General features: G+C 36.3%; 1 protein-coding gene across 2 annotated transcripts; it reads left to right on the top strand.

The window, feature by feature from the left end:
- The first annotated feature begins 20,042 nt into the window (after positions 1 to 20,042).
- Positions 20,043 to 27,215, top strand: gjc4b (gap junction protein gamma 4b). Of its 2 annotated transcripts, none has more exons than XM_043249534.1 (3): positions 20,043 to 20,228; positions 23,526 to 24,684; positions 26,255 to 27,215. In XM_043249534.1, the coding sequence occupies exons 2-3, from the start codon at positions 23,556 to 23,558 to the stop codon at positions 26,266 to 26,268; spliced, it is 1,143 nt and encodes a 380-aa protein (XP_043105469.1). In that variant the 5' UTR covers positions 20,043 to 20,228; positions 23,526 to 23,555; the 3' UTR covers positions 26,269 to 27,215. The 2 variants fall into 2 exon arrangements, with proteins under 2 accessions (XP_043105469.1, XP_043105470.1); XM_043249535.1 differs by lacking the exon at positions 20,043 to 20,228 and adding an exon at positions 20,477 to 20,657.
- The last annotated feature ends 228 nt before the right edge of the window (positions 27,216 to 27,443 follow it).

The raw sequence follows: 27,443 nt of genomic DNA, 5'->3' as shown, positions 1-27,443 counted from the left end.
ACACGTATATGTATATATATATATATATATATATATATATATATATATATATATATATATATATATATATATATATATATATATATATATATATATATATATATATGTATGTATATATATATATATATATATATATATATATATATATATATATATATATATATATATATATATATATATATATATATATATATATATATATATATATATATATATATATGTATATATATATATATATATATATATATATATATATATATATATATATATATATATATATATATATATATATATATATATATATATATATATATATATATATATATATATATATATATATATATATATATATATATATATATATAAATCATGATATATATATCCATGGCTATCTGAAAATAAGTCAGTCATTTAGTTGTATAAAATGGTAACTAGTTAAGTAAGTAACTAAATTATAAAGTAATCTTTCAAGGAGTGAGAGAATTTCTAATGAAGTGGATAGCTTTTAGTGGATAGATTTTATTTGTTTGTTTAAAGAAAGCACACTGATTAATGTAACTATGCTTTCTTTGAAACAAATGACTGTACTTAGGTTGACTCTAAAAGAGTTTCTCTACTTTTTATCCACCAGAGGGCAGAATCGGTCTCGGAGTAGAACGAGCCTTTTTTATTTGCCAGTTTAAATATGACTAAAAGTCAGGCAAATATGACTAAAAGTCAGGCAAAGATGAGTCACAATGGTATCATCTCTGAAAAAAAATTCGAATTAAATCACGATAGATAAGATCAAACTTTGTTCAGAAGCCAGACACAGAGTCTTTTTTTTTTTTGGCAAGCTTGGTATTCAGACAGAACATGACGTAACATATGTTGAAACCCATTACACTTAGTCAGATATTCTATGGAAAAAAAAATATATTAGTGTAATTTATGAACTGTTGAAATTTCATAATTAAAAGTTGCTGTGTATTTATGTAACCTGTCTGGGTACATCCCTATGACGTGATCTTGTAGAGTTACGATATCAAAGCTGTGGTCTGAACCTGAGCTGCTGGTTGAGGGAGGATAAAAAGAAAAAGATGATGTTGTAACCTGTTCAGACATGAACACACATACCTCCTTTCTTCAGTCAATTTAAGCTTAGCTATAAAAAATAAACTGGGGTTGAAGTTCTCTTCACAGACTCTTGTCTGAGACAATGATAGGAACAACATTAATCCTAAAATATGTTATTTATTGCACGAGGCTAATTGTTATTATAGCAGCTTAACCTGTAACAAGTACTCCTTGAAATAAAAGAGATGTTTCATTAGTGTTTCTCAACAGTTTTCCCCCCTTTTATTTATTTTTTTCACAGATTTAGAACACGACCAAAGGGAAATGTACTATGTTACGAAAGCTTAAAACATCTCATTTCTTTCCATTTAACAAAACAAAACAAAAAAAGTAGTATTGAAACTGAAAATCCGATTGCATTTAGGTGTCCGGACATGCGGTTTTCAGAACGTGAACATTCACAGTGACAGCGAAACCTCAAATGAAATTTCCCATGCTGTGCGAAGAAAGACGCTTTTTCAGCTCATCGTCGAAAAAACACGTTTTTGTTCGGGCATTTCTCCAGCTTAGCAAGCTAGCTCGCTCGCCTGAGACAATATTTGCGCCGAGCGGACGTCAGGGAGCAGCGGCGAGGGTGTGAAGTTTTTTTTTTTGTTATGGTAACCGGATACGTTGCAAACTAATATGATGAAAGACTGGAATGAAAGTATCCGACCATTAGCTTGGGAAAGCTCTTATTGAAACATGGCAGAGATGAGAGCTTGAGCGACATCGAGGATACTCAAAGAGCATATTTACAGTGAAAATATACGAACTGTAGGAGGACGCCTGTTGAAACTGTCCCTGGACAACTCTCTATGTGCCTCCTTCTCTCTCTCTCTCTCTCTCTGAATCCACTCTGGCAAATGTTCAAGGTGAGGATCAAGGAGCAACAACAGGAAATGAACTGCTTCACAGGGCTCCTTTGTTTGGAGAGGCCCTTTATTGCTTCTGAACCGAACCCCTGTCCAGAGGAACCGGTTCAGGGGGTTCAGTAAAGGCTCTGTTTATTCGGCGCAACCCTCTTATATTAAATAAGAGCCGGACAAGCTCTTCTCCAGGCAAGGGTTTTTGTTTAGTAGAAATCAATCTAAGAGAGTTTTTCTTTGTACTCTGGATAGGTTCCATAGGAACACATTTCTAATTCTTTTTCACATTTCTTTTGTGACTGCAATTGAGGCAGTTTTCCGACGCTCAAACAACTATTTGTATCAGTTTAAACATCTTGAAATAAAACAAGGCGAGGAGAAATCATTACCTCGGCTGATGTGAATAATCTCTTGTGTACTTCCATATTACATACTGTAACAACAACTCTATCCCCAACCCTGAGTGCACATAGTTAATTAATATTACTCAGAACTTAAATGTATAATTACATCGTAACAAAGGCACCTGAAAACAACACATACTCCTTTGTTAAGAGTGCATGCAAAGAAATTATTATGAACTGGACACCTATCCTCTGTTATCCTCTATCCTCCGGGTTTTATCATGAGGCATGAATCTTTCTGATTGAGATTTCTCTCAAGTATAAGATATAAAGTGTACACACACACACACAGTGCAATTGTCTCTATCCTCCGGGTTTTACACACTTTCTGATTGCTCACACACACACACACACATACACATACGTGCCTGAAGCACTATTGCATTTTCACGCTGATCGGGCACATTTAAAGATCCGTGCATGTGAGAAGTTCAAGTTCATATTAACACTACTGACATTTTTTCAGAACAGCTTTCTCTTCGTCGGGGCCAAAACGTGCTCCAACCATTCATTCGGTTGACAACACGATGCACTCTGGTGACCACTAGTGACAAAGAAGAAGATAAAGCAGTGCAGTTTTACAGGAGACATTTAAGTCGACGGTTAAAAATAGCTTTTCTACCGTATTCATCTATAATCCTCAGACATTTTGGTTAGGGTTAGCTCTAAATCACAAAAAAAAATTATTAAACTGTATTAATAAAAACATGCATTACAAAAATAGCGATATTTTAAATAACATATGTATTAAACTCATATTTAATGTTCACAAACTACATAACACTATATGCTAATTCAAAACTTAAGCATGCATTCCTGCTATATACAAAATTATAATTTTATGCAAACACCACGATAAAATGTATTAAATGCACTTACTGCGAACACTGTCGTGAGACCCACTTCTTTTCAGACTATCGAGAGAGATATTAATCTCCATCTTTAAAACCCTTTACAAATTCACTTTATACTGTAAGATATAAATTTGAGATGCGGTAAGAAATGAGTCATTTGAACTTGAAAATGAATGAATGAAAGAAAGAATGTGACGATGACTTCTCAAGGCATAAAATCGTTGAGCTATAACGCACTTTAAGATTCACCTATTACCTGTATGCTAACTGTGGCTCATATGAACCAGCCAAACCAGTCGGTTGTATTTACCATGTGCGTTGTCTTTTTACTTCAAGTGTATGCATGGCTGGTACGTTAGCAGCAGAAAATATCTGTGGATAAACGGGAGCCCCGCTTAATTCATGGTCAGGAATGTAAAAGATGCTCAGGCATCTTTTCAGTAGATCTCTACATGCTCAAACACCGCTCAGACGGCATCTCGAATAAAGCCCCATTTGACCTGACTGAATCTGAGATTTTCCACTCTGACACAGTCGGAGCCGTTTGCTTAATTTTATCTCGGTCAATCAATTGGATAAGCTTGTGGACACATCCTAAAATAACAATCCGATGGCTGTTCAGACCATGGCTTGGTACCCTGGACAATCACTGGCTGGTAACCAACTGAGATGTCTGACACTCTTTAACCATTTTGTCAATATACACAAACACGACGAGACCATTCAATCAAGTTAATATTGATCTGGCAGCCTCTCTGTTTGTGAAGGTGTGGAAAATGATGGTAAGTAATGATGTTTTTTTAAAGTTTAATCATTTGCTTGTTTATCCATGGCTGACTTGCATCTTTGCTCTAGGCAGAACTGGAGATAGACATGGCATATACATTTCTGGTACTTTTCCCTCAATGAGTAATTTGTTTGTGTGCATGAACTGGTTCAATTTACCTGCAAAACATTCAATGTTCATTACGAATCTTATCGCAAGCATTTAGTTAAATGCCAGTGTTCATCGCTAGTGTAGTTTGTATTTTATTATCAATCATCACCCTAATCCAAATGAATCAGTCATTGTATTAAGAGCATGAAATAAATGCTCTGATTAAAGCGAAATATGAGGCAATCAATGATCATCCTGCCCAGCAAGTGTGTTACTGTAAAGCATTCGTGTAATAATTCCTCATGTCTGGCTCATAGCATGCCAACGACAAATAAGTTTCAAACATTGAAGGCAAAGGTCCCACTTTATATTAGGTGCCTTTAACTACTATGTACTTACATTTAAATGAATCATTTGGTACAATGCACTTATTGTGTACATACATGTTTTTACATTGTACTTATATTTTTAAAGATACCTATATGCACTTACATCTGTAATTCCATTACTGTAATTATTTCTGACCCATCATAACCCACCAAACCCTTCTCTAACCTCACTGACCATAATATGTATAACGCACTTATTGTACTTACAAGTACATAGTAGTTAAGCCAACCTAAAGTGGGACAGAAAGAGTCATTTCATAACATTCAAATGAATATACCATTTGTTCTTATACTGATATGGACATACAGGATAGCTAAATAATCTCCTCAATCGTAAACATGATTTATCTATTATCTTTCCAATTTCTTGAAAGTTACTTTAGTATGCAAAGAGATTTACATCAGCCTAGACTGTTACTAATGAAGCAAGCATGGTTGAAATGGACGATTTTCTATAAAATTACGTCAGTATTCTTGGATTTGGCATGTTATCACTGACCTTTGGTAACGCAGAAAACACTTCTGCTGAAATTAGGCAACCCAGCTCTTCTCGTCTATATGGATGTCTTACATCAGAAAACCTGTTTGCCACAGTTGAGGAAGTTTAGGTAGTTTCTATTTCAAATAAACGCTGTTCTTTTCCTTTTGAGAATCCTGGAAAAAATTGTGTGGGGAAAAATGCAGCACAACTGTTTCAACATTGAAAACAAAAAATGTTTCCTGACTGCCAAATCAGCATAATTTCTGAAAGATCATGTGACACTGAAGACTGGAATATAACAATGCAAACTATTTACCTTTGCCGTAACAGGAATAAATTACATTTTAAAATATTTTTTTCTATAAATAGTTTTCTTTTAAAATATTAGAAAACAATAGTTTGCCTAATTTTTGCCTAAATGGATGCATTGCAGATGTATTTAAAATGCAAATAAATTATCAAATAAGATCATTCTTTAAATGACAAGATATTATAATTTTACAAGGTACAAATGTGTTTAGGAAATCATTTTTGTAAAACTAACACTAGCAGATTTTAATTAAAAAGTCATAAAGCGATATATATGAGTGGTGAGAGAAATGGCAAAACGCTGAGAGGTCTACCAAGCCAACAGAGCTTTTACATGGTGACACTTGCATGAATGATGCAAGCAAGTTGCAGTTCACATCCAGTGTGAAATGAGACCTGTGAAGACAAGGCAAAAACTGGCATAGGTGTGTCTAGGAGTTTGAAAGCAAATTGCTTTTTAGGTTTCGAGTACGTCAGTAGGATCTCACAAAAATTCTCGCTCTGAGTGCAAGCAGCTGTCCTGGCTGATAAAGTATATAATTGCTATGGATGGTTCTCGGCTGTTTAACTGATCGCTTTGTCTCTAATGAATTTAAGATGCTAGAAAGTTGTTAAAATCAATAAGGCCTGAGAGTCTCCGTCTTCATGCATTATCATCTTGTTATTTTAAAAGTCTCTTAACGCTTCTCGTGTTCAAACTTGTAATGGTGCTTTATCTGCTTTTATGTTTGATCTCTCCTGTTTCTCTGGATTAAAGTGGACACATCTGATCTTACAACATGATGAACAGATTCTTACTCAACTGCACAGAGAGAAGCCACGATCTGCAACAGTGCTTACGCAAGAATCCATCAAAACCTGCACAACCACGAGCGGCTTCCAGACCACGCTCTTCTAAAAAAAGACTGCTGAGGTTGTCAGTGGTCAGAAGTAAGCCTTGAATGCACTGTTTTGTTTTGTTTTAAAGAAATTTAGACCCAAAAATAGAAGTAGCACCAGAGTAGATCTTACTAAGGGTGGTGCCATATTTAAGTTTCGACAGGATGAAAAAGAGACTGTGAAAGATAGATGCGCAGAGTTTGATGAATTGTTTTTTTTTTTTAACAACATACCAACTCATGAAATGCCTTTCTGAAAATCTCGCCCCTTACATTGTGTGCTATTGTAAAGACTAAGTCTGCCCATTAACAGCCTTTTTTTATCTGTCTAACCTGACAAAAGTTATCACCAATGATTCACAGTTAACCCATTATAGTAATAAAATGAAAACCTTGAATGCACCAATGAATTGAATGAACTGGTTGTTAGTTGGTGTAGAGGTGAGCAGACATCTTTATTTCATGCTCAATGAACTGGTACGTCCACGAGACTGACAGAGTAACAGGAGAGCAAGTGATAAAACTTGAAAACGTGAGAAAGACTTTATTAAAAAAAAAAGTCCACTAGCTTTAAACAATAAAAAAAGTTTAGTTGCTGCCTTAAAATGTACTTAAATAAAAGTTATATGAGTTAATCTCATTAAATGTAGAATGTAAATTGAAGTAGATTCAATTAATTTGATTAAGTAAAGTAAATAAAATGAAATAAAAGACCATAAAATATATAAACAATGATGAAATAAACTAGTTCCAAATCAACATTCCACTTTTTTGGAAATAGGCTCATTCTCCAACTCCCCCAGAGTTAATAAGTTGAGTTTTACCGTTTTTTTCAGCCAGTCTTTGGGTCAATAGTACTTTTAGCATAGCTTAGCATAGATCATTCAATCTAATTAGACCAGTAGCATCACGTTCAAAATGACCAAAAAGTTTCAATATTTTTCCTATTTAAAACTTGACTCCTCTGTAAGTTATATAGTGTACTAAGACTGGCAGGAAAATGAAAAGTTACGGTTTTCTAGGCCGATACGATGAGGAACTGTATTTTCATTCCACCATAATAATCAAGAAAGTTTGCTGCCGTACCATGGCCGCAGCAGGTGCAGTGATATCACAAAGCACCTGAAAACAGACCCTCTTGCTTGCACAAGGAGCATGTCTTGCAAGCTGGGGACTATTTTCCGCAGTCGTTGTGCGATAGCACTGCGCCTGCTGCAAAAAATATCAAACTCTTTGTTCATTTTTAAGCGCGATGCTGTTGGTCTACTCGGATTCAATGATCTATGCTAAAAGTGGTATCGCCAAACTCGGAGATTGGCTGAATAGATTCCAAAACAGTAAACTCAACTTATTAACTCTGGGGGAGTTGGAAAATGGGTCTTTTCCAAAAAAAATGGAGTGTTCGTTTAATAAATGTAACTTTTCCTTACAACAAAAATCACTTCCACTTTTCTGCCTCAATTACATTCTGATCGGCACATGACCCTGCCAGTATGCATTCACATTGTAGTGTGACCATTATGCCCAAAACAATTTAGCACGCATTCATGAATGGCATTTTCAGAATGCTAGTCGTATTAACGTGCAGCTGTTACAATATTTATCTGTTAGGACAGTGACAAAACTGTTTGTCCTCTGGATGCCTGCTTTGTGTGATCCTTTGCAGATGTTGTCTGACTGGTGCAAAAGTTAAGGCCAAAGGGAAGTGTTATTTAGTTTTTTTGGTCTGAATTCAGGAAAATGCTGATAAGGAACAATGAAGGAATATTTAGCTGTGGTCCAGGGCATGGTGGATTAGCACACAAGCAGAGTTTCGGGTGTTTAAGCGGAGACAGGCCTATTCAGCTATATATTCCTCCCACAGCTTTTAGTGTCAGTCAAACAGCTGTAGACAAATGGGATAAATCCGAAGATGATGGTGTTAGAAGTCTCCACTGCCAACAACCAAAAAACGTCCAACTCCCTTTAGTGACTCAAAAGCCTAAGTGGTTTTGTTTGCGGAGGGTTTCTACGAGCCAAAATAAAAATCTATTTGTCATTGTTTTATTGTGAATATTATTACTCAGTGTAACACAATGGTATCAAACTGAGGCCATAAATTAGTCTGTGGATTTTCCCTAAAGAGTGAGGTATCTTTTTCTTCAGTAAACTCCCCGCACTTTATTATGATAAAAGTATGCTATTTGGCTGAACATAGTGTTTCTGTTAAATCAAAATTTAAAGTCATCCCAAACTCAAAATAGACCCATTTACTTTCTTATTGCACATTTGGGTTTATTTTGGATGATTCATTGTGCGCATTACAGCTTCATAGATTTCAACCTTCTCTTCTTCTGAAATAACTTTCTGCTGACATCGCTTAAAGGTCACATGGATTATTGGACAACAGCTACGTAGGCATAGTTTTAGCAACTAAGCATGACTAGTAATTTTAGTTTGTAATGCCCACTTTTCACATTCCAATCAATTCTCAATGGATAATGGAAAAATACATTACATCAAGGAAGTAAAATTAAGGAAATGATAAATGTTTAAACAAGTACCACTTGACAGATGAGAACGAATTGCTATAATTGTGTTTTTGCCTTCTGTGAACATTCTCCATTCAACTTTTAAACAAAAGAGTCGCTACACACCCTAAACATGATAAACACGTTGGCTGACAAATAATATCTAAAGTTGATAGTCGTTGAATCTGCCCACTCTGTTACATTTTGCAATAAGCACCAAAAGGGAGACAACTCTAAAAGAGGTCAATCTTTTCTGTTTCACTTAATTCACAACTGTAACTGGATTTGTTGAGAAACGGTTTTGGGGAAAGGCGTTTTAAAGATTTGGGCTTACCATTTGGCACCAGTGAGCTGAAAAGGGTTAGAAACAGAAATAGGATCAATTATGCTTGGCTAGATACTTGCCTCTTGCTCCCATGCTTGGCTACTTTCCTCTTGTCCAGCTCAGTTTCCTCCTGAGAAAGTAGACCTGGATGTAATCATACCTGGTTAGAATAATATCACCCACTATGCACTCATCCTGAGCAGCTCTTTAGGCAATCACTTTTTATTATTTTACTCCCAGTCCTGGTCTCTAGGCCATATCGGTTTTCATCAAGAAAGAATAGAGTTGGCTAGGGTTGACTCCAATCTTTTTATCTCTTTAGTCTCCTGTGTCTTCAGCCAGCAAACAAACCCTTTTGAATAGCATGTTCATCTAGAAAAAAAAAAAGGTAAAGAACAAAAAGTTAATATAAAAGTTATATGTACAAGCCTTGGGGGCAGAGGATTTTGTTCTCATTGCTCATTTCATTGACTTTTACCTCGACCGTATCTAAAAGGGATAGTTTGATCATTTATTCACCCTCATGGCTTTTCAAATTCATATGCTGCTCAATTTTCTGGGAATCACAAGCAAAGGACAAACTTGAAAATCATGTACTATGGACTATATGATGATTTAATGCGTTGTTGCATTCTTGTTAAAGCCTGACAGTCCCAATTCTCAGTCACTTACATAAAATAAAACGTATCATTAAATCACCGTGTCACATGATGTTGATGATTAAATTGTGTCAATTTTTATTTCTGGGTAGGTAATTGAAGAGTCTCTTGAAGAGTCTTTCACATCAGTTATCGTGTCAGTTTCATTGACCTGGAACACGGTAATGAAGAAAAAAGAACAGGGTGGGTATTCTGTCAACAGCAGTGTTAGGTTTTGGTAAGAGGTCAGTGGATATAGATTTTACGTCTTTATTTACCAGTCCTTAGATGAAGCGCTTTCAGGGAATTTTAGCTCACCTACGTCAATAATGTACCTACATGACAAAACCCTTAGAGAGCTGTATTGTCACTCACGGTAACTTCAGAATCATGAAAGTGAACATGACCCCCTTGCATTGAACACCGTTTATTCATCACCAGCCCTTGAAACCAATAAAAGAAAGTTTTCAAGCTGGTTTTCAAGCCTTTGTCGTTTCTCATGAGCAACTGCTTTTGCATCATCTTGTCAACTTATATTTGTGTTGATTAAATGTAAACGCCTATACAAATGGGCCAGACTTGTGAAAGCAATCAAATATGAAGTGTTTAAGCAGTGCCAGCAGTTTCACAACAGTCAAACTTTGCAGGACCTATAGCAGTGTGTATACCTTGTAATTAGAAATTAAAGTACAAACTTAAAATGCTGATTTAATAACTTAAAAAAATATATTTTTGAAAATGTTTATTCAGCAAAGACACAATAAACTGTCCTTATTGAATGTGACAGTGAAGGAATTATTGTAACAACTCTGATTGTAAATAATATGCACCACAAGAAAGATGAAGGTAATCCAAAACAGTCTTTAATAAATCCGCAAGATAATACAAACAGAGGTACAAAGCAACAACCAAAGTTTAGATACAAATATTACCCGATAAACTGAAACAAACAAGAACTGAAATACTAATGAAAACAAGTGCACATGCATAAACAGAATGAGCAATAAATCAATAAACACAACAAACTCCACTAATGTGTAAATCACTGCTACTTTAGGGTGTCTAGTTTACTTTCTGCTGCACACTTAAAACAAGTTTTTCAAACAGTTGATGCCATTTACACGGCAAACCGGCGAATCCAGCTCCTCCTCAGAAGCATTCATTGGAAAAGCCTGGCTTCTTGTAAACCGGCCAACTATATTCAAACTGCCATTTTTGGGCAATATATATCAAGCATCCAGCAAACCATACACTGAAATGCAATCCATGAATCACCCCTTCCAGGACTCGATTTTGAACTCGGCAAACATTTGGGATACAAACATAGAACTTTAACCACTACAGGGCCAAGAGCCTTCCTCCCACATGGGTAGAGTAACATGCCTTAATAGTAATTTACTTTAGGCACTGTCATTTCAACAGGAGAGACTGAAATATTCTATAACTGACATGGCATAAGTGTTTTTAAATATACTTTTATCTAAATGTCCTTGTTGGGGCACTATTTTACTCTGCTTCCTGAATGAAAAGCACATTCTCATTAAACTCTAGTGATGTGAAACTAATTTTTCAGGGTTGTTCATGAAGTGTTGCACATGGATGATTCAGGTCAACAACAACCATTTATATACGAACTCTGCACTAATTTGGACTCATTACTGATGGACATGGACTCATCAAAGACAGAGACATTTAGAAACTCACTGTGTACTGTTGAGCTCTAAATGGTGGTCTGGCAAAGTGCTTCATTCTTCTGGGCAGTAGCATTCTTCTGCGCGAGCTCAAACTAATGTGAAACACCAAAGCATGGCTCTAGGCTGCGTGCACAAGTCAAGTTATTTTGTTTTGACTTGTTCTTTAGCATCTTTATTTGGCTAAGGAAACTGCCAGCATTTGGTAAAATAAAGCCAAGTATACATCAGCTGTTTTTCCAGACTGGGGCTAGTTATATCACACCAGAGTAAAAACTGCTATAGAGTACTCTGGGGCAATTTACAGAAAAAAAAGGTACATTATTTAAAATATTGAAATGACCTATAAGAACCATAGAGTGTGCAATGTGTGCAGGTTTATGAATAGTATTAATTATAATAATACCAGACAGATCTGAGAAGGGATCAGTTAATTGGCTAAAATTAAATCAAGCCAAAATATTAACAAGCCATGTGCAAAGAAAAAAAACATATATACAAAAATATGCAAACAAAAACAAAAAGAACATATCAGAATAATGTGCTACACGCTGGCAATATTTTTAAAAGGAAAGCAATATTCAGTCGGGTTTGACTCAAATTAGTTTATAAATAGTGAATGAAAACTGGTACACTGAAGCACTTTTCGATCATTAACATAATTTGACATTAGGGAAATGGACAAGTGAAACTGCTTGTCAAATTGTGACCAGACTTTCTGTACTAATGCAATATAAAAAAATGTTAAAGACAATTAATAACTTGAGCATTAATTGGTAGTGGCCATTTGCGCTTAGTAAAAGGTAAATGATATTTACACTGAATGTAAATAGTGGTAGATTCAGTTTGAGCCTAGAACATATATGCACAAATAACATCTTGTTTACACAATGTATAATGTTAAATTCCATTTCTGACAAAGTGTAAATACAATTAATGCACCATTTGTACTGAAGGTAAAAATAACTGAGTAATGGGTGGGCGAAGTTCGGGAAAATAAACTTTGCTAACAAGGTTGACTATTTGCATAGCAAAAAGGTTCTGAATAATGAGTGCGCTCTCTCTCTCTCTCTCTCTCTCAGTTCTACTTGTTAAACCATGATATAAATTTAATGTACCAAATTTTAAAGAAATGCTGAAAAAGCAACAGACAATTAAAAAAAAGTATAAAAAATGAACACCAACTTTTATGTATAAAAAGTAGGTGAAATCACTGTGTAGATTAAAGGCTGGTTTACTCTGCCTTAACTAACACTAACAGAATTAATGAAATAATCCAACAAAACCTAACAACCATTGGAATTTGTTGAGACAGCTTAAACCTTAAGAACCTTAAGAGTCCTTTAAATTGTTAGAATGAAGACGACCTGTGGAGAGCATTAATCATCTCACAAGATGCTTGGAGACTGGGCATTAAACTTTACTACATGAATCTTGAAAGGAAGTATAACAGATTGGCTTTAGAGGGGCCCCGGACTTTGGACAATGCAATGAAGAATGCAACGAACTTTGTGTTAGCAGGGCTCCAGACTGCAACTGGATATGTCGTATTTTTGACCAAAAATATACAATTGCGATTAAAGTTTTTGCTGAGGTCACCACTGGCGACAATCAGGGCCAAACTTAATCAATAAGTGAAGTAAGTAGCTGCTTAGGACTCCGGGAATCAGGGAGCCCCATCTAATATTGCAGAAACATTTGCAGCGTTGAACAATCTCAAAGATATACCTGTTAATTTCTTGAACGCAATGAGCAGAATGTCTAAGAACAGAGAAAACTATTGTGTTTCGAGTCAATTTTGTCATGTTTAAAAATGACTTTCTTGTGCTTTCACTAAGCACATTGGAAAAAACTGCAAAGCTGTTCAAAGCAACAGGTCGAAGCTGTCAGCTGTGCGGATATTAGCAATATCGTTAACAATTCTCATTTATATCATTAATGATATGGTTTCTTGTTATCAAGATCGTAGACTGTATGCAGTGTTCTGTGTGAGCTTCATATTAGCCTATTTGTGACAACATGCATTGAGGAGGAACCCAAACTACACTGTTTTGTTCACTATTTTTTTCAAGTTGAAAAAAAATAACTTAATTTTATTAAACACTCAAGTATTCACTGAACTTCAACCTCTGTCACTTAAAATGACAACGTTATAGAGTTGCTGGATAAAATTAATGCTCATGGTTTAAGACAAACATGAGACATTAAATGAAAACCAAACAGCAACAAACATCAATGAACAGTATTTGGTTTCTACAAATTTCTTCCACCACAGACAAGAGTAAAAGCAATTTGCTTCCAAAATCTATTGTTACGAGTTCCATTCTTGTGCTAAACTCGGAGGTATTTCTTTTCACGGTGCAAATTAAAAAGTTATGGAGCCACATGCTTTTTTCACACTCTGGTGGACGGATGGGGGTAGAAGTCTCAACCCACAATGACCTCTTCAACTGAACAGGGGTCCTTAACATTTGTCAGGATTCTTTGCGTTGTTAAAACGTCAGCCCTTCCTCCTACATATTCAACTCACTGAATAGCAGGTCATGACACTGAATGCTGCGCTAACATTGTCCTTTTATGAGTTCAAGTTTGCAAAGTGTGGCATCTGCACCATGTGGCTTTCTGTTATGCGTATGTGATTGCACAGCCTTTCAACTGGGAAAGCATAAAACGGGGCCTTCGTTGACCAAAGCAGGTGTGAACGATGAGCACTGAGGTGTGAATACTTTAACCAATTACCTGCTTCCCTCTATTATGGCTGCTCAGTTGGACAGCTAATATGTTTTAGACATTTCATTCAGCATGTGCGACATTAATGAGCATTAGGGTTGATTTCATAATACACTGACTGAAGAGAAGATCAACACAGGGGTCATGTTCCTAGCACTTTGGCATGAAAACAAATAATCTTTCATAGTTTTAGAAAATAAAAAATCCTCTTGGCCAAAGCAAACATCTTGTCATATTTTTTTCTACTATTTGAATCAAATGTTGCCTTTGTGGGGGAAAAAAAGAAACAAAGATTAACTTTAGGGATTGTTTCTCACAGTCACATCTTAAGAAAACTACTCAAAAATGGATGACATTCAATTTCAAGCAACATGACAAAACATCCCATCAACCCCAAAACACACACCCACCCTCTCACAGCACATTGTGTACCAGATGGAAGTCATCAACTTTTCCATTCGTGCATGCACAGTCACTTTCTCTGTCCAAGTATTTTTGAGATGCATCATTTCAAACAAATAATGCTCTGCTATACTGTTGTCTTGTCGTCCATAAGATGCAACCCTTTCTCTAGAAATTCCAAATACCTTAGTAAATTGAGACTTCTGTTTTTGCTAAAACAGAGGTGCTTTGTGTGCGTGAATGTTTTCCTTAGAATGTGCTGTCTCGGGGCAGAGCTGACCTATAAACCACGGTGTAACTAAAGGCTTCTGTGAGGCCCCTCGCTGCCCACTCACTGACAGAACCTGACATCATCACAAAAGCATGACTTGGATAGTGCAGTTCTCGATACCAAAAATCAAGCTGATGCTATTTATATATTTATACATGGTTTACATTAAACAACGCTTAAAGTGATAAAATCCAGATTTGTTTTGGCGGAGGAAGATATTTAAAAGAATGCTGGGGTTCAAACAACTTTGGACCCAATGAGTTTCACTGTATGGACAAAAAATAAAAATAAAATACATTTCTCAAAAATCTTGTTTTGAGTTTCACAGAAGAATGAAAGTCATAAAGGTTTGAAATGACACGAGGATGAGTAAATAAGAGAGGCTGAATTATTTGTTGAACCGTCCTATTTAATTTATCGCACTCTGAACGCCAAGATGCGAATTATTCTTAACTTAACCAAAGCCGCAATCTGAGGAAACTCCCACAACCACTGAATTTGTTACACACTTCTACTCCTGAAGTCTGTAAATAATAGCAACTGCGTTACGCTTCTAATGAAACGTGAACAGCTAAACTATGAAGCATCATCCTCGTTATTAAGCTGCTTAATCACACTGGGCTGAGAAACACTCTAAAGAGCCCCTAACAATTTTAGGACTTAGTGACTGTGCTCAAATTATTTAATTACAAATTAAACAAAACTGTTTGACATCCAAAATACTTACTATTAGCGGATTATACAACAATACACCCATAATGTGTGCAATTTGGGCAGGGTTAAGCATGAGAAAATTATTATGATTACTTTTGTGTTCTTAATGATTCCATTTGTTCTATAATGGGTCAGATTCATGTTAAAAAAAGAACAACAGCATAGATTGCACTATGGCACTACTGTCCATGCACTATTAGGTGGTTTAGGTTAATATGGGTTAATTAAATTGGGAAAAGCATGCAAATAATTTATAAAGTTGCTGTAGAGCAAATGTCTTGGTTCTGAAGTGCCCTGTGTGATATATTCTTTCTGGTTTGTTCCTCCCTTTTTACAGGTAACTGTCAATGACGGAAGAGCTGTGGAGGAAGGAAACTTTTAACGGTGATCTTTGAGAAAATGCTGGTTTAACCCACCCCCGAACGGCTCTACCTCCAACCATCTGTTACAATATCGGGGGAGTTTGAGACCAGATCTGTCTGTTTCTATAGCAACACCCTGCCCTTTTACTTAGAGGGGGTTTCAAGTCCTGTATTTTTTGCCTTGTAGTCGTCAAGTACTTGTCTTACTACTCTATCCTCCCTTTACTTTTTTTTGAAACAGGAGATTCACCACCCCCATCCGTCATCTAACACAAGGGTGAAACAGCACTAAGTGCCCAACCCCCATCTACCATTTTGTACCCCAACCCCCAAATGACTGAGCACTCACATTGAAGATCCCCACCAGACAAAAACATATTTGCCTAGCCAACCTACTTATCTGTTTTAGAGCTTAATGAGTATGTTGACACTCTTTTGATCTTAAAGCAACAGTTTACTGTAATTGCTATTTTTTCATGAAATACAGCATCTTGTTCAGTGATCACAGTTCTAAAAAGGACAAAAACACCATAAAGCACAACGAAAGTACATACTGCTAATGCACATTTAAAGTATTTTGAAGTAATACCACAGAAATTAAAGATTTCATTTGACTTTAAGTCTTTAAGTCTTTCACACATTGTGACGCAAAACAATGCAGTTGACTTCGCCAACCTTGATGCACCAATCATTTTTTAAACCTGTAAAATTTGGACAGAAAGGAATATTATTAGTGTATGAACACATGCATATTGGTTAGTCCCTTACATAAAGGGCTCTTCAAAATTCATCTATGTGTTCCACTGAAAAATGAACACGTAGGCTTCAATGGTGGTGTTGGCGATTACAACCACATTGTCAAAGTCAACAGCACTACGAAAAAAAATATTAAAAAGACATTATTAATTCAGTGAATTATATAAATTATCGAGCTTTTTCTTAATCAGAAAAACTACAGTTGTGAAGTCTGAAAAACATGTAAAAGTATTTAAAATTACAGTAAAGTAAGTGTAGTAAGTAAAGCACAAATTAGGCTTAACGACACAGGTGGTAAACATTATGGCTGTTGGCACCTGATTCTACTTCCCTGCAAAACTATAAATTAAGCTCTAACAACTACGTGTAAGTTTATGGCATTAGCTAATTACTAGCATTGAATAGCACAGTGACTGCAACTGAAGGTGTTTAGGCTGTTTGTGTTTATTAAACAATAACCAACCTCTGGAAAAACTTCAGCGGAGGTTCACTTTAGGATGCAAGTGATTAGGTCCGCACATGTTTCGAATATGGAAGTCTGTTTTCTTGTCAAAAGCGTTGTGGGTAGCAATAAAAATACCATGAAACAAACCACATTAGACAGTTGCATTTATCTGACTGGCAGGCTATCAGATTCTTCTATGAACCGGCACAATAGAGATTTATTTGAAATAGATTTCTAATTTACCCTGGCAAAGGAAAAAACGTCCCTGTGCCAAAGAATCTTCTGTGAAATTACCGCTGCTCTGTAGTTAACAGAAACGGATGCATAGCATAGAGAATATTATGACAAAGGCTCAATAAAAGTCTTGACGTTTTGTTTAGGGTTAATTAGCCTATATATTGAATGTTGTAGTTTGTGATGAAAAATTAGCTCAGCTTGAGTTATTCTGTGGGTATGGCAGTGAGATGTAAAGTATTAAGTTTTCTGTTCAATAGTATATTTAATTAATACGTTTTCCCCAGAATAAAAAGATAAGCATGAACTCACGAATGGGCCATCCACCATGCTATCCGTTCTTTCCAACAACAAAGCATGTGAACAAACACATAATTACTAATATTAAGGCAGTATTAATCCCTGAGTTTTAATGTATGCTTAAAACACAACAATGATTGACAGAATTACTTAATCACAGAAATGGAATTCAAATGAAGCCCTCATGAATTCTGTCAGGACTTATCACCGCCACACTGCTGACTAAAGCAAAAACTACACATCAGAAAAGCATGCTAAACTGCTTGTGGTCAAGCATTTCCACATCTTTTCACTGCTGTTGGCAACAACGTTCACCCCTTGCATAAACGAGCCTGCCCTGACGAGTCAAAGCTACTAACTTTCCTGCATCTTAAGAGACGTACAGAAATTGTTAAATACAGAATTTAAAAAACGGCTAAAAACATTCATGCCTGTAGCGCAAACATTGCAGGATGTGTCCAGTTTAACACTACAGAACATTTACAACAGAGTCTGAACCCTAAAACATAGGAAATACCAGCATTACTATTGCTTAAGTTAAACACCACTAATAATGCTTAAAATTGCATTAAAAGTAATGCATCATTTTGGAAAAGATCGCATTCCAGAAGATACGAAGCGCTAATTCTGACTACTAAATGAGCGGCATTGCATTTCAAAAGAATGCCAGACAAAACATGATAACATCTCTATGGAAGAATCAAGTGCCAAGTCCTTGAGGCGGTGGAAAACTTGTTAACATCTCTCACATTGCCTTACAAATGTAAATGTAATCTTTGCAGAATCACTAATGTTGGGTGCATTGACAATGCGTTAATAATAAAAATGCGTTTTAATTGAAGATTACAGGCAACTATCTTTCTGTTAAACCACGCTTGGAAGCGCTGAACCTGTGTCGCTCTGTTAAAAACATACTCAGAAAGGAAGCCCCCTTACAGCCTCATCCTGTAGAAAATGCAATGGAGGAAAGATCTTCAATAACAACAACTTCCGAGCACCATCCTCGACAGGAAAAAGGAAAGCTGTTGGTTACAAAAAAAGACATTTTGGGTTCGAGCGGTGTTTCTTTTTTTCTGAACAGGTGTTCACTGACCGTTGGATAGTTAATACGTTAAATATATAAAAAATGCCTTTTAAATCAAATAAGACGTGATTAAATAGCTCTTAGAATTGGAAATTAATTCCTTTCACAATCCAATTGTTTGTGTGCTTCACAATAAATTTCTTGCTTGTACAAAACATGCATTCAAAGATGAATACTGACATGATTATAGTTGTTGCCCTATAATCATTGTCATCGCATGACGAACCGATGGAAAAAGTGTTGCATTTAAATTCAGATGTATTGCTTAGTTTGTCATTTTTTTTCCTCAGTCTACTGTCTGTACCCAGTTAAAGAAGGAAGAAAAAAATGTAAAAGAAAAAATCCATCAATTCAACTTAAGAGGAAAAAGGAAGGACAACATAACAAATAGTTACATTGTTATAAAAACCCCACATTAACAATGGCTTATTGAAATAAATGTGGCAACAACAAACTGGTTTTCAATGACTGATTTTTAAATGTTGGTGACACGCTTAGGAACTGTAAAATATACAGTCAACAAAATGCAGTCCTGTATTAATTTTACAATCAGTTTTGTAATGTGATAAAGAAATTAATTAAGTATTGCATTTAGAGTACTGAAAAGTAGCCTGTCATCATTTGTTCATCGTTTCATTCCAAACCAATATGATTTCTTCTATGGAGCACAAAGAACGATATTTGCATGTAAACATCTCAATAGAGAAGTTCTTTATTTTGCTTACTGGCAATAATCTGAATACTCGACACATTTTTATGAAACTATTTTACATTTTAGCAAATCAGTGGCTAATTCATACAAACTTTGTCCTTGTGATTTATCCCTCAATGTTAAGATTTATGTGTGGAGTTAGGGACCTTCCTGTTTAGTTCTAATCACATCATACTAATTTAAATGACCTCGCCACTTCATAAAACAGTTTTATGAATATACAGAAGATGCACAGAATGAGTATGTTTTACTTGTATGCAGACACATAGCCGTTTTTTCTATCTTACAAACCTATATTTCTGCACTTTAAAATTTAGGCGGGTCAACTTTCTCATGCTAAATAATAAAATCGTTAGTTAAATTAAACTAAACATTAATAGAATGCAACGTGCACACTTTAGTGTCGATACATCCATCACTACGAATCTGTGACTTTGAAGATACAAATAAAAGCCACCATTAACCAGAAACGTAAAATCAATAATATGGGGTACACGCTGTCACTTGAACTATTTCCTTAGCGTCGTTTGCTACTGTGAAATCAGGCGTTTTTATTATTTTTTACATGTCTGAAAAATACGTGATGACGTGAAAATCGATCACGTTAAGAGTATAAGCTAAAGAAATACACTCTATGGAATAGACTATATCAAATTTCATACTCGGGCCTGGAAAGGGGGTGGGGTACGCAGGCGGGAGGAGCGCCAGTAGCCTCTTTGTTTCTGAGGCTATATGAACCCCACGACGGAGTGCGGCGGACGCACATGCTAGTCCGAATGGGTTAACGACGAGCGTGGTTTTCATCGTGAAAGAGAGCCGAAAGATGCGTTGATATTTCAAGCGTTCGTCCAAACTCTCACGAAGGACCGAAGGAAAGTGTGGAAATCGATTTAACGAGGTATGTTTTTTTTTCCCGCTCCTCAACTGACTGAAATTCGCCAACGGATTTTTTTTGGTGACATCTCGTGCGTACCCAACAAAATAGTCTTGTTTTTTAGCCAATTTATGCGTTATCGGTTGTCGTGTGAGGGGTTTATACTCGTGTTTTTCATCAACGGCATCACTAGAGTTAAATTGGCGTCTTCGAGTCGTTTTATAAGGGACTGTCGCGTCTTACTTGCGTCAGTCGGAGAACAATAGTAACTTAAACTTACGCACAGCTGGATGGGAATTGTGGGATAACGGACGGACCGTACGTAGCTTTCTGTGGTGGATATTAGAGTTACGTTCTTCTCAAAAGCGGCGTTGAAACGCAGACACGCTGCTGTTTGGGATGTTGGCTTTTTTCCTCTCTTACTTCTCGAGGAGCAAAAAAGATTCACCTCAGGTAAAAGCGCGCCACCGTTCGCGCGCGTCCACATCGACACGTTGCGCTTGAGTAACGTTAGCGTTAAATGTTTACCGAAGTAAAGTACTTTTTTGTTGAACGGTCAAAAACCGTATGCTCCGTGTTTTCTTTTTTTTTTTTGCCTTTTATTTGTTACAGATATTTTCCCATCTTGTATTTCTTGGCTCATGATAATATACCGAATTTTAATCAAGTTGTTTCTATTGGTTCACAGCATAACAAATTACTCTAGAAACTATCATTTCCTATTTCTTTTACGGAAATATGCCTTTTAACTGCTCACGTTTGTTGGTAGTTTAAACGTAGTTTGTTTGTTCTTTAAATCCTCGATATTTAAGATTCAAAAACTAATAAACATGAAGCGATTTTTTTTATGCTATTATGTCATTACTGGCATGTTTACATAAAAAAACCCTCAACTGCTAACCCTAGGATTTCCAGAGTTATAGTTTTTAAACTGTAGCTATTACATCAAGATTCATTTTAGTACAAGCCCAGTATTTTGTTTCAAACTTCAGAATTGCCAGAGTAGTCCATAAACACACATTTTGTAAATTTCATTTGTGGTATAGGGTAAGTGGGCACCATGCTTTTGATCATTTCTTGAAATTATTAAAAAAGGTGTACATGTACGTCAACTTGCAGCAAATGCACATTACATGCGATGATTCTGCATCAAACTGGTCTCAAGTTTCTTAGAAACTGATATGTTGTTTTGAGGTAAGCACCAGTCTCCTGTCCTTTCCCCAGAGCTGAAGGAATCTGGATTGGAACGATAACTACTTTCTCAGATGTCTCCACAGACCCGCTCTGTTCTCTCTCTTAAAGTTACTGTCTGACGTGGTAATGGTTCCTCTGTGTGGTGCAGCTTGACTTAGAAAGTCGGGGTTAGGTTTGAGGTATCGGCGAGAGACCGTTATTTCAAGCCTGAATTGATTTGTTTAAAAAAAAGTTTGAAGAGTGTTGTTAACCAAACAACTGCAGCCACTGACTTTTATTATATATATATATATATATATATATATATATATATATATATATATATATATATATATATATATATATAATGGAAGTCATTTAATCCAATTCTGCTGCTTTTTCTAAGTTTAGAACCTGAACCTTTTTCCTACTCTTTTTGATCCTGATTATGGCTTTATCTGTAATTACGTAATGATTATGCCTTAATTAGTTGAAATATGATCTAAAGTCTTCGTCTATTGCTACATCAGTAGTGACTATTTGTCAGTCACCGACCAAAAAGAGTTTGAGCTCTGTTGTAAAATCACACCTTTTATAGGACCGCCAGGCTAGGTGTGTTGTTAGCGTAAAGACCGTTTGGGGCCCTGCTGATGTGTAATTTGAGGGCCAACTGGGCACCAGCTGTGGAATGTTGCAAACGACAAGCGCACAATTGTACTGCTGTCGGCATTCGGATGTGGCCCTTTGTACAGAGTACAAATTACAGTGATTCGAAGCCTTTAAATGGCACTCATAGTCTGTTCTCTACCACAACAGCGTGTCCCCCACTTCATGCAACTGTCTCTAATAAACACTTGGACAGAAGTTGTGGCCATTGGCAGCACGTCACCACTAGTTCCCATGACTTTCATATGAATTCAGGCTTGGACTGGAGTAAGAGTCGAGGCTCTCATGGTTGTGGAAATGGATAAATCAAGGAATCTAGAATGTTTGTGGAGAGTTTTAATAGACTTTACTACTATACTAATCAAGTAAAATGTCTCTATTAAATCTATTTTTCTAGCGCTGCTTTGAAAATACTCATCCACTAATCAAGAACAAAGTCATTGAAAGTCTGTGGTCAATAAAAGAGGGAACCCTAGAGAGTCTTTACAAGATGTTTTGATAAATTCACACACTGAACTTTATGGAAAAATCAAGTCACAGCCATGCCTGAAGTGCCTTTTGTTTACTTGGAGCCGGTGTGGATTGCACAGTTTGATTAGACCGACAGATGACCCCGTCTTCTCTCTACTCTTAAAGTAGCTGGACTCCAGTTTGTGACAAACTATTTTCAATTGGTTGCCTGTTTTGAGTTTTACTTTGTTAGGGCTGCCAATTTCACAGTGACTTCTGGGCCTTTAGTTGACCAAACTGTCAAGTCTACATGAGACCGATGCTTTTATTTGCTTAACACTAGAGTAACTGAATGTTTTAATAAGTAGGTGCTACACACTGGAGGTCACATCACACTAAGGTGGTAAACTCCTCATGTAGATGTTTTTTTTTTTTTTTTTTTTTGGTCCTTCTGTAAACCTGCTTCTTTTCCAAACATAATTAAAAGAACAATGACTGTGCAAAATGAGGTAAATATGAAGTAAATGTGTATTTAGGACTTATTTAGGGCTTATATTGTTAGGTCTCAAATGTTTGTTTCTGTATTTATTAATTAAAAATTCATTTAATTTTAGTTAAAATGGTTCTTAGTTTTTCTATAATTTTTTTTAATTGGTTGTGGTGGGTTTTGAATCACCATTTTGCTTAGCTTACTTGTTTCTGTGAAAAAGCTTGCTAGAAAAGTTAACTTTTAGCTCCATCTAGTGGGTCTTTCCTGTTAATCAAGCCTTTTCTAGAAGGCTCCTAGGAATTTTTTTCCTAATGGAGTAAAGCACCTCAGGCATTCATTGTAATTTTGCTAAATTCGTGTTTGATTTGAAGTTCTTAGGAAGTGAGGTGCTGATTTTATTTTAAGATTAGGCAACTTTTATCAGTTGGTGTAGGCAGGAAGGCCATATTTATATTGTATTATTATACATAATGTACCATGTATTTTCTTTTTGATGCTGTTTTCAGTTACTAATAGTTAATGTCTTTTTTTTTCTTGTGCAGGACTGAGACGGCGGTTCTTCCTGAAGCACCATGAGCTGGAGTTTTCTTACTCGGCTGTTGGATGAAATCTCCAACCACTCCACCTTCGTGGGCAAGATCTGGCTCACGTTATTCATCATCTTTCGCATTGTGTTGACTGTTGTTGGGGGAGAATCGATATACTATGATGAACAGAGCAAATTTGTGTGCAACACCCAGCAACCTGGTTGCGAAAATGTCTGCTACGATGCGTTTGCACCACTCTCTCATGTAAGGTTTTGGGTTTTTCAGATCATTACGATCACGACTCCCACTATTATGTACCTGGGCTTTGCTATGCACAAGATCGCCCGCATGAATGACGACGAGTACAAGCCAAGTAACAGGAAACGCATGCCCATGATTAAACGTGGAGCCAACCGCGATTATGAGGAGGCTGAGGACAATGGCGAGGAAGATCCCATGATGATGGAGGAGATCCTGCCTGAGAAAGAGAAAGCTCCCGAGAAGCCCGCCCCTAAACACGACGGCCGCCGGAGGATAAAGCGTGACGGGCTCTTGAAGGTGTATATCCTGCAGCTTCTATCTCGGGTTGTTTTCGAGGTGGGCTTTCTCTTTGGCCAGTATATCCTGTATGGTTTCGAAGTCGCCCCCTCGTACGTGTGCACTCGCAGCCCCTGTCCACACACGGTGGACTGTTTTGTGTCGCGTCCCACGGAGAAAACCATCTTCCTGCTCATCATGTATTCCGTGAGTTGTCTCTGTTTGTCTCTCACTGTGTTAGAGATTCTTCATCTGGGCCTCAGCGGAATCCGCGATGCTTTTCGGCGGCGGTCACGTCATCATAGCGCCGCACGCCCCCGTGGCGCCATATGCAGACAGGTGCCCACAGCCCCGCCAGGGTACCATACTGCTCTGAAAAAAGACAAGCTGTCCATGGGATTGAAACCGGAGTATAACTTGGACTCGGGTCGGGAGTCTTTTGGTGATGAGTCGTCATCACGAGATATTGACCGTCTGCGCAGACACCTAAAACTGGCCCAGCAGCATCTAGATATGGTCTATCAGAATGGAGAGAGCAGTCCTTCACGCAGCAGCAGCCCAGAGTCCAACGGCACTGCTGTCGAGCAGAACAGACTGAACTTCGCTCAGGAGAAGCAGGGAAGCACATGTGAAAAAGGTAAGACAAAAAAAAACAATAGTTATTAACAATAGTGTGCATGTGTTTTAGAAACAGTACATTGTATCAAATATTAAAAAATATTTATACTTATTTATAAAATGTAGTTTTATAGGCCCCATTTACACCATTGAGTAAATGTGACCCAGTTCCGCATAAGCAGGAAAAACTTCTTTATCTTTAATTTCTTTATTTTTGTGTGTGTGTGTGTGTGTGTGTATGCCTATGTCACATGTTAATTTAATAGTAAAAGAGAAGAGGAAATCACCTGCTGGACTTCATAAAAAGTGTGTGTAAAATGTTGTGATTTATTTATAAGAACTCTAGGAAGACTTTAATCTTTCTCATCAACTTTGCTGACTCTATTAACCTCAAACCACTGCAGCTCAGTCATTTTTTTCTTCTTCTTAGATTCCAATAAATCAATAAAAATAACTAATTTCTACAATTTTGCTAATTGTGGTTCATTCGACCAGCACTGGTCATGTAGTCTATGACAACAACACATGCACAATGTTTCAGATGGTATGAAATCAGATATGGGTCACAATTTAAAAAAAAAAAAAAAAAAAAAAAAAAAAAAAAAACGTGTAAAAGGACAACCAAAAAATATATGCACACTATTTGATATTTGTTTAATGTATTTTATTATTACAAGTATACTATACATTTAACATTAAGAATTTCTCTCTCTCTGACTGATATATCTGTCCTTTACCAATGAGCTACTGTTAGTACACTATTTATAGTGATCTAGTAATGACCAGTCTTGGCCAAGTTACCAAAATGTAATTGGTTATTTTTCACAAAAGTAACCAATTACCAGGGAGGGTAACTATTGTTACTTAAAGTAATTTGTCAAATAACTTGGTTTACATTTAGCAGAACAACAGTAATGTTCCTATACTAATATTAATGAATGTTAATGGAGCTTTTATTATGACTGAAACCCACGGTTTCGTTTTATTGACTGCAGCAGATTTTTAAATTGTTCTCATTACCAATTTGGTAAGATGCATATATCACATTGTCAGATGCCTTGTTAAAAAAAAAAACTTTCCTCACCGATTAATTGACGTGTAACAACACCGGTATTGCGGTTATCACCTTGTTGGGGAGGTCATTTGAGTTTTTAATCTTCCTGGCTTTTCCTCCTTTTTAATCCTTTTAAATAGCCTTTGAGTTTTCCCAGTTTCCCTCACTTTTAAATAACCTAGTTCAAAAAAGAATCATGCACATATTACTTTCACTTTTACATTAGTGTTGAAAAAAACAACAAAAAAACCTAGAACATAGAACTTTTATTAACAAAACAAATAAAAAATACACCATGTTATATTCCTAAAATAAATAAATGACCTTTAAAGAAGTATACAAAACTAAAAATCAGTAGCTTAAAGATTGAGGAACAAAAGAAAAAGAGGCAAGCATGGCATACACCTTGATATAAAATGTAAAAAAAAAAATATTTAAATCAAATCATCAAATGTGAAGAATGAAGTTCAAGACTAATGTTACTTCATGAAGATATGTGAGTGTTAATTATTTTTCTTGTCTTTTTGTCTCCCAGGGATCCGTGCTTGATGGACTCATAGACTATCATCTGCTTTCCTGCACAACAAAGCGCCCCACCTGTGGTTGGCATTGTTCATCTTGAAAAGCGGAAAGTGTCTGTATGTGCGTGTTGTGTACTTTATGTTTGGCTGCTGAACATTGTGTGTACCGAGTGGAGCATGTGTGTCCTTGGGCGCACTGGTGAATCTGTGAGAATGTCCTGCAGTATTATGGCAAGGGAATGCTAAGTTAAAATCTCAGAAAGCAGCATCTCACCAACCAGTTATACTTGACATCAGCCAGTCTGCCTGATACTCCAAAGTGCCCGAATGCTATTTAGGAAGATGGTTGTTATACTCCTCAGTCACTAGGCGACTGTGCAATGTCCGTCATTTCTTGTCATCTTTTTTTGTTTAGTTTTTTTTTTTCATAGAGAAAATAAATTGTGGTTCTTCCATTTGTTTACCACACTTCTTATGAAGTGCCAAGGGTTGCATCTCAAAAATGCCTTAAACTGGAGTTTACATATCTTTGCCATTCCAAAACGAGATGGACGAGCCAGTGCACAACCACATCAGAAATGTAGTTTAGTGTGTTTAGAACGGTTCTGTGTTTTGAGTAGCGGTCCACAATTAGTGTATGTTTGTAATGAACAAAATGGAAACCTGGAAAATGCTTGAATACTTGTGAATCAATTATTGATCTGCAAAGAAGCTTTTGATATTATATTTGCATATTGCGTACTTTACCTGTATATGAGAAGTATTTTGGTAACTATCCCTCTTATTTTGAAAAAGCTTCTCTGTAGGCTACTATTTCAGTCTTATTTGTTTGCTTTTTGTTTACTTGTTATTTTCTGAGGCTTTAAACTAAAGTTTGGCTTTCGTTTCATTTGACCAACTGTTAAAAAGGCAAACTCAGCATTTTAGAGAACGTGTTCACACAATTGAAAGCACTAATAAAGAAAAAAAAAATCATTTAATTTTGTTTTTCCTCCACCCCTTTTTTTTTTTTTTTTTTTTTTTTTTTTTGTGTGCTGGTGTAACATTTTGTCTCCTTTTTTATGCAAAAGCAAATCATAAGTTGGTCCAAATGCAGTTTACACTGAATAGCAATAAGGTCTCAGAATTGAAAGCCATAGAGCCTAATGTTTTATACACGGTACCGATGCAATCTGTCATCTTGAAACTATTTAATTCACCCAT

Source organism: Puntigrus tetrazona, chromosome 9 (assembly GCF_018831695.1).
Source record: "Puntigrus tetrazona isolate hp1 chromosome 9, ASM1883169v1, whole genome shotgun sequence".
NCBI lineage: Eukaryota > Metazoa > Chordata > Actinopteri > Cypriniformes > Cyprinidae > Puntigrus > Puntigrus tetrazona.
This window is presented reverse-complemented; position numbering and strand designations above follow the sequence as displayed.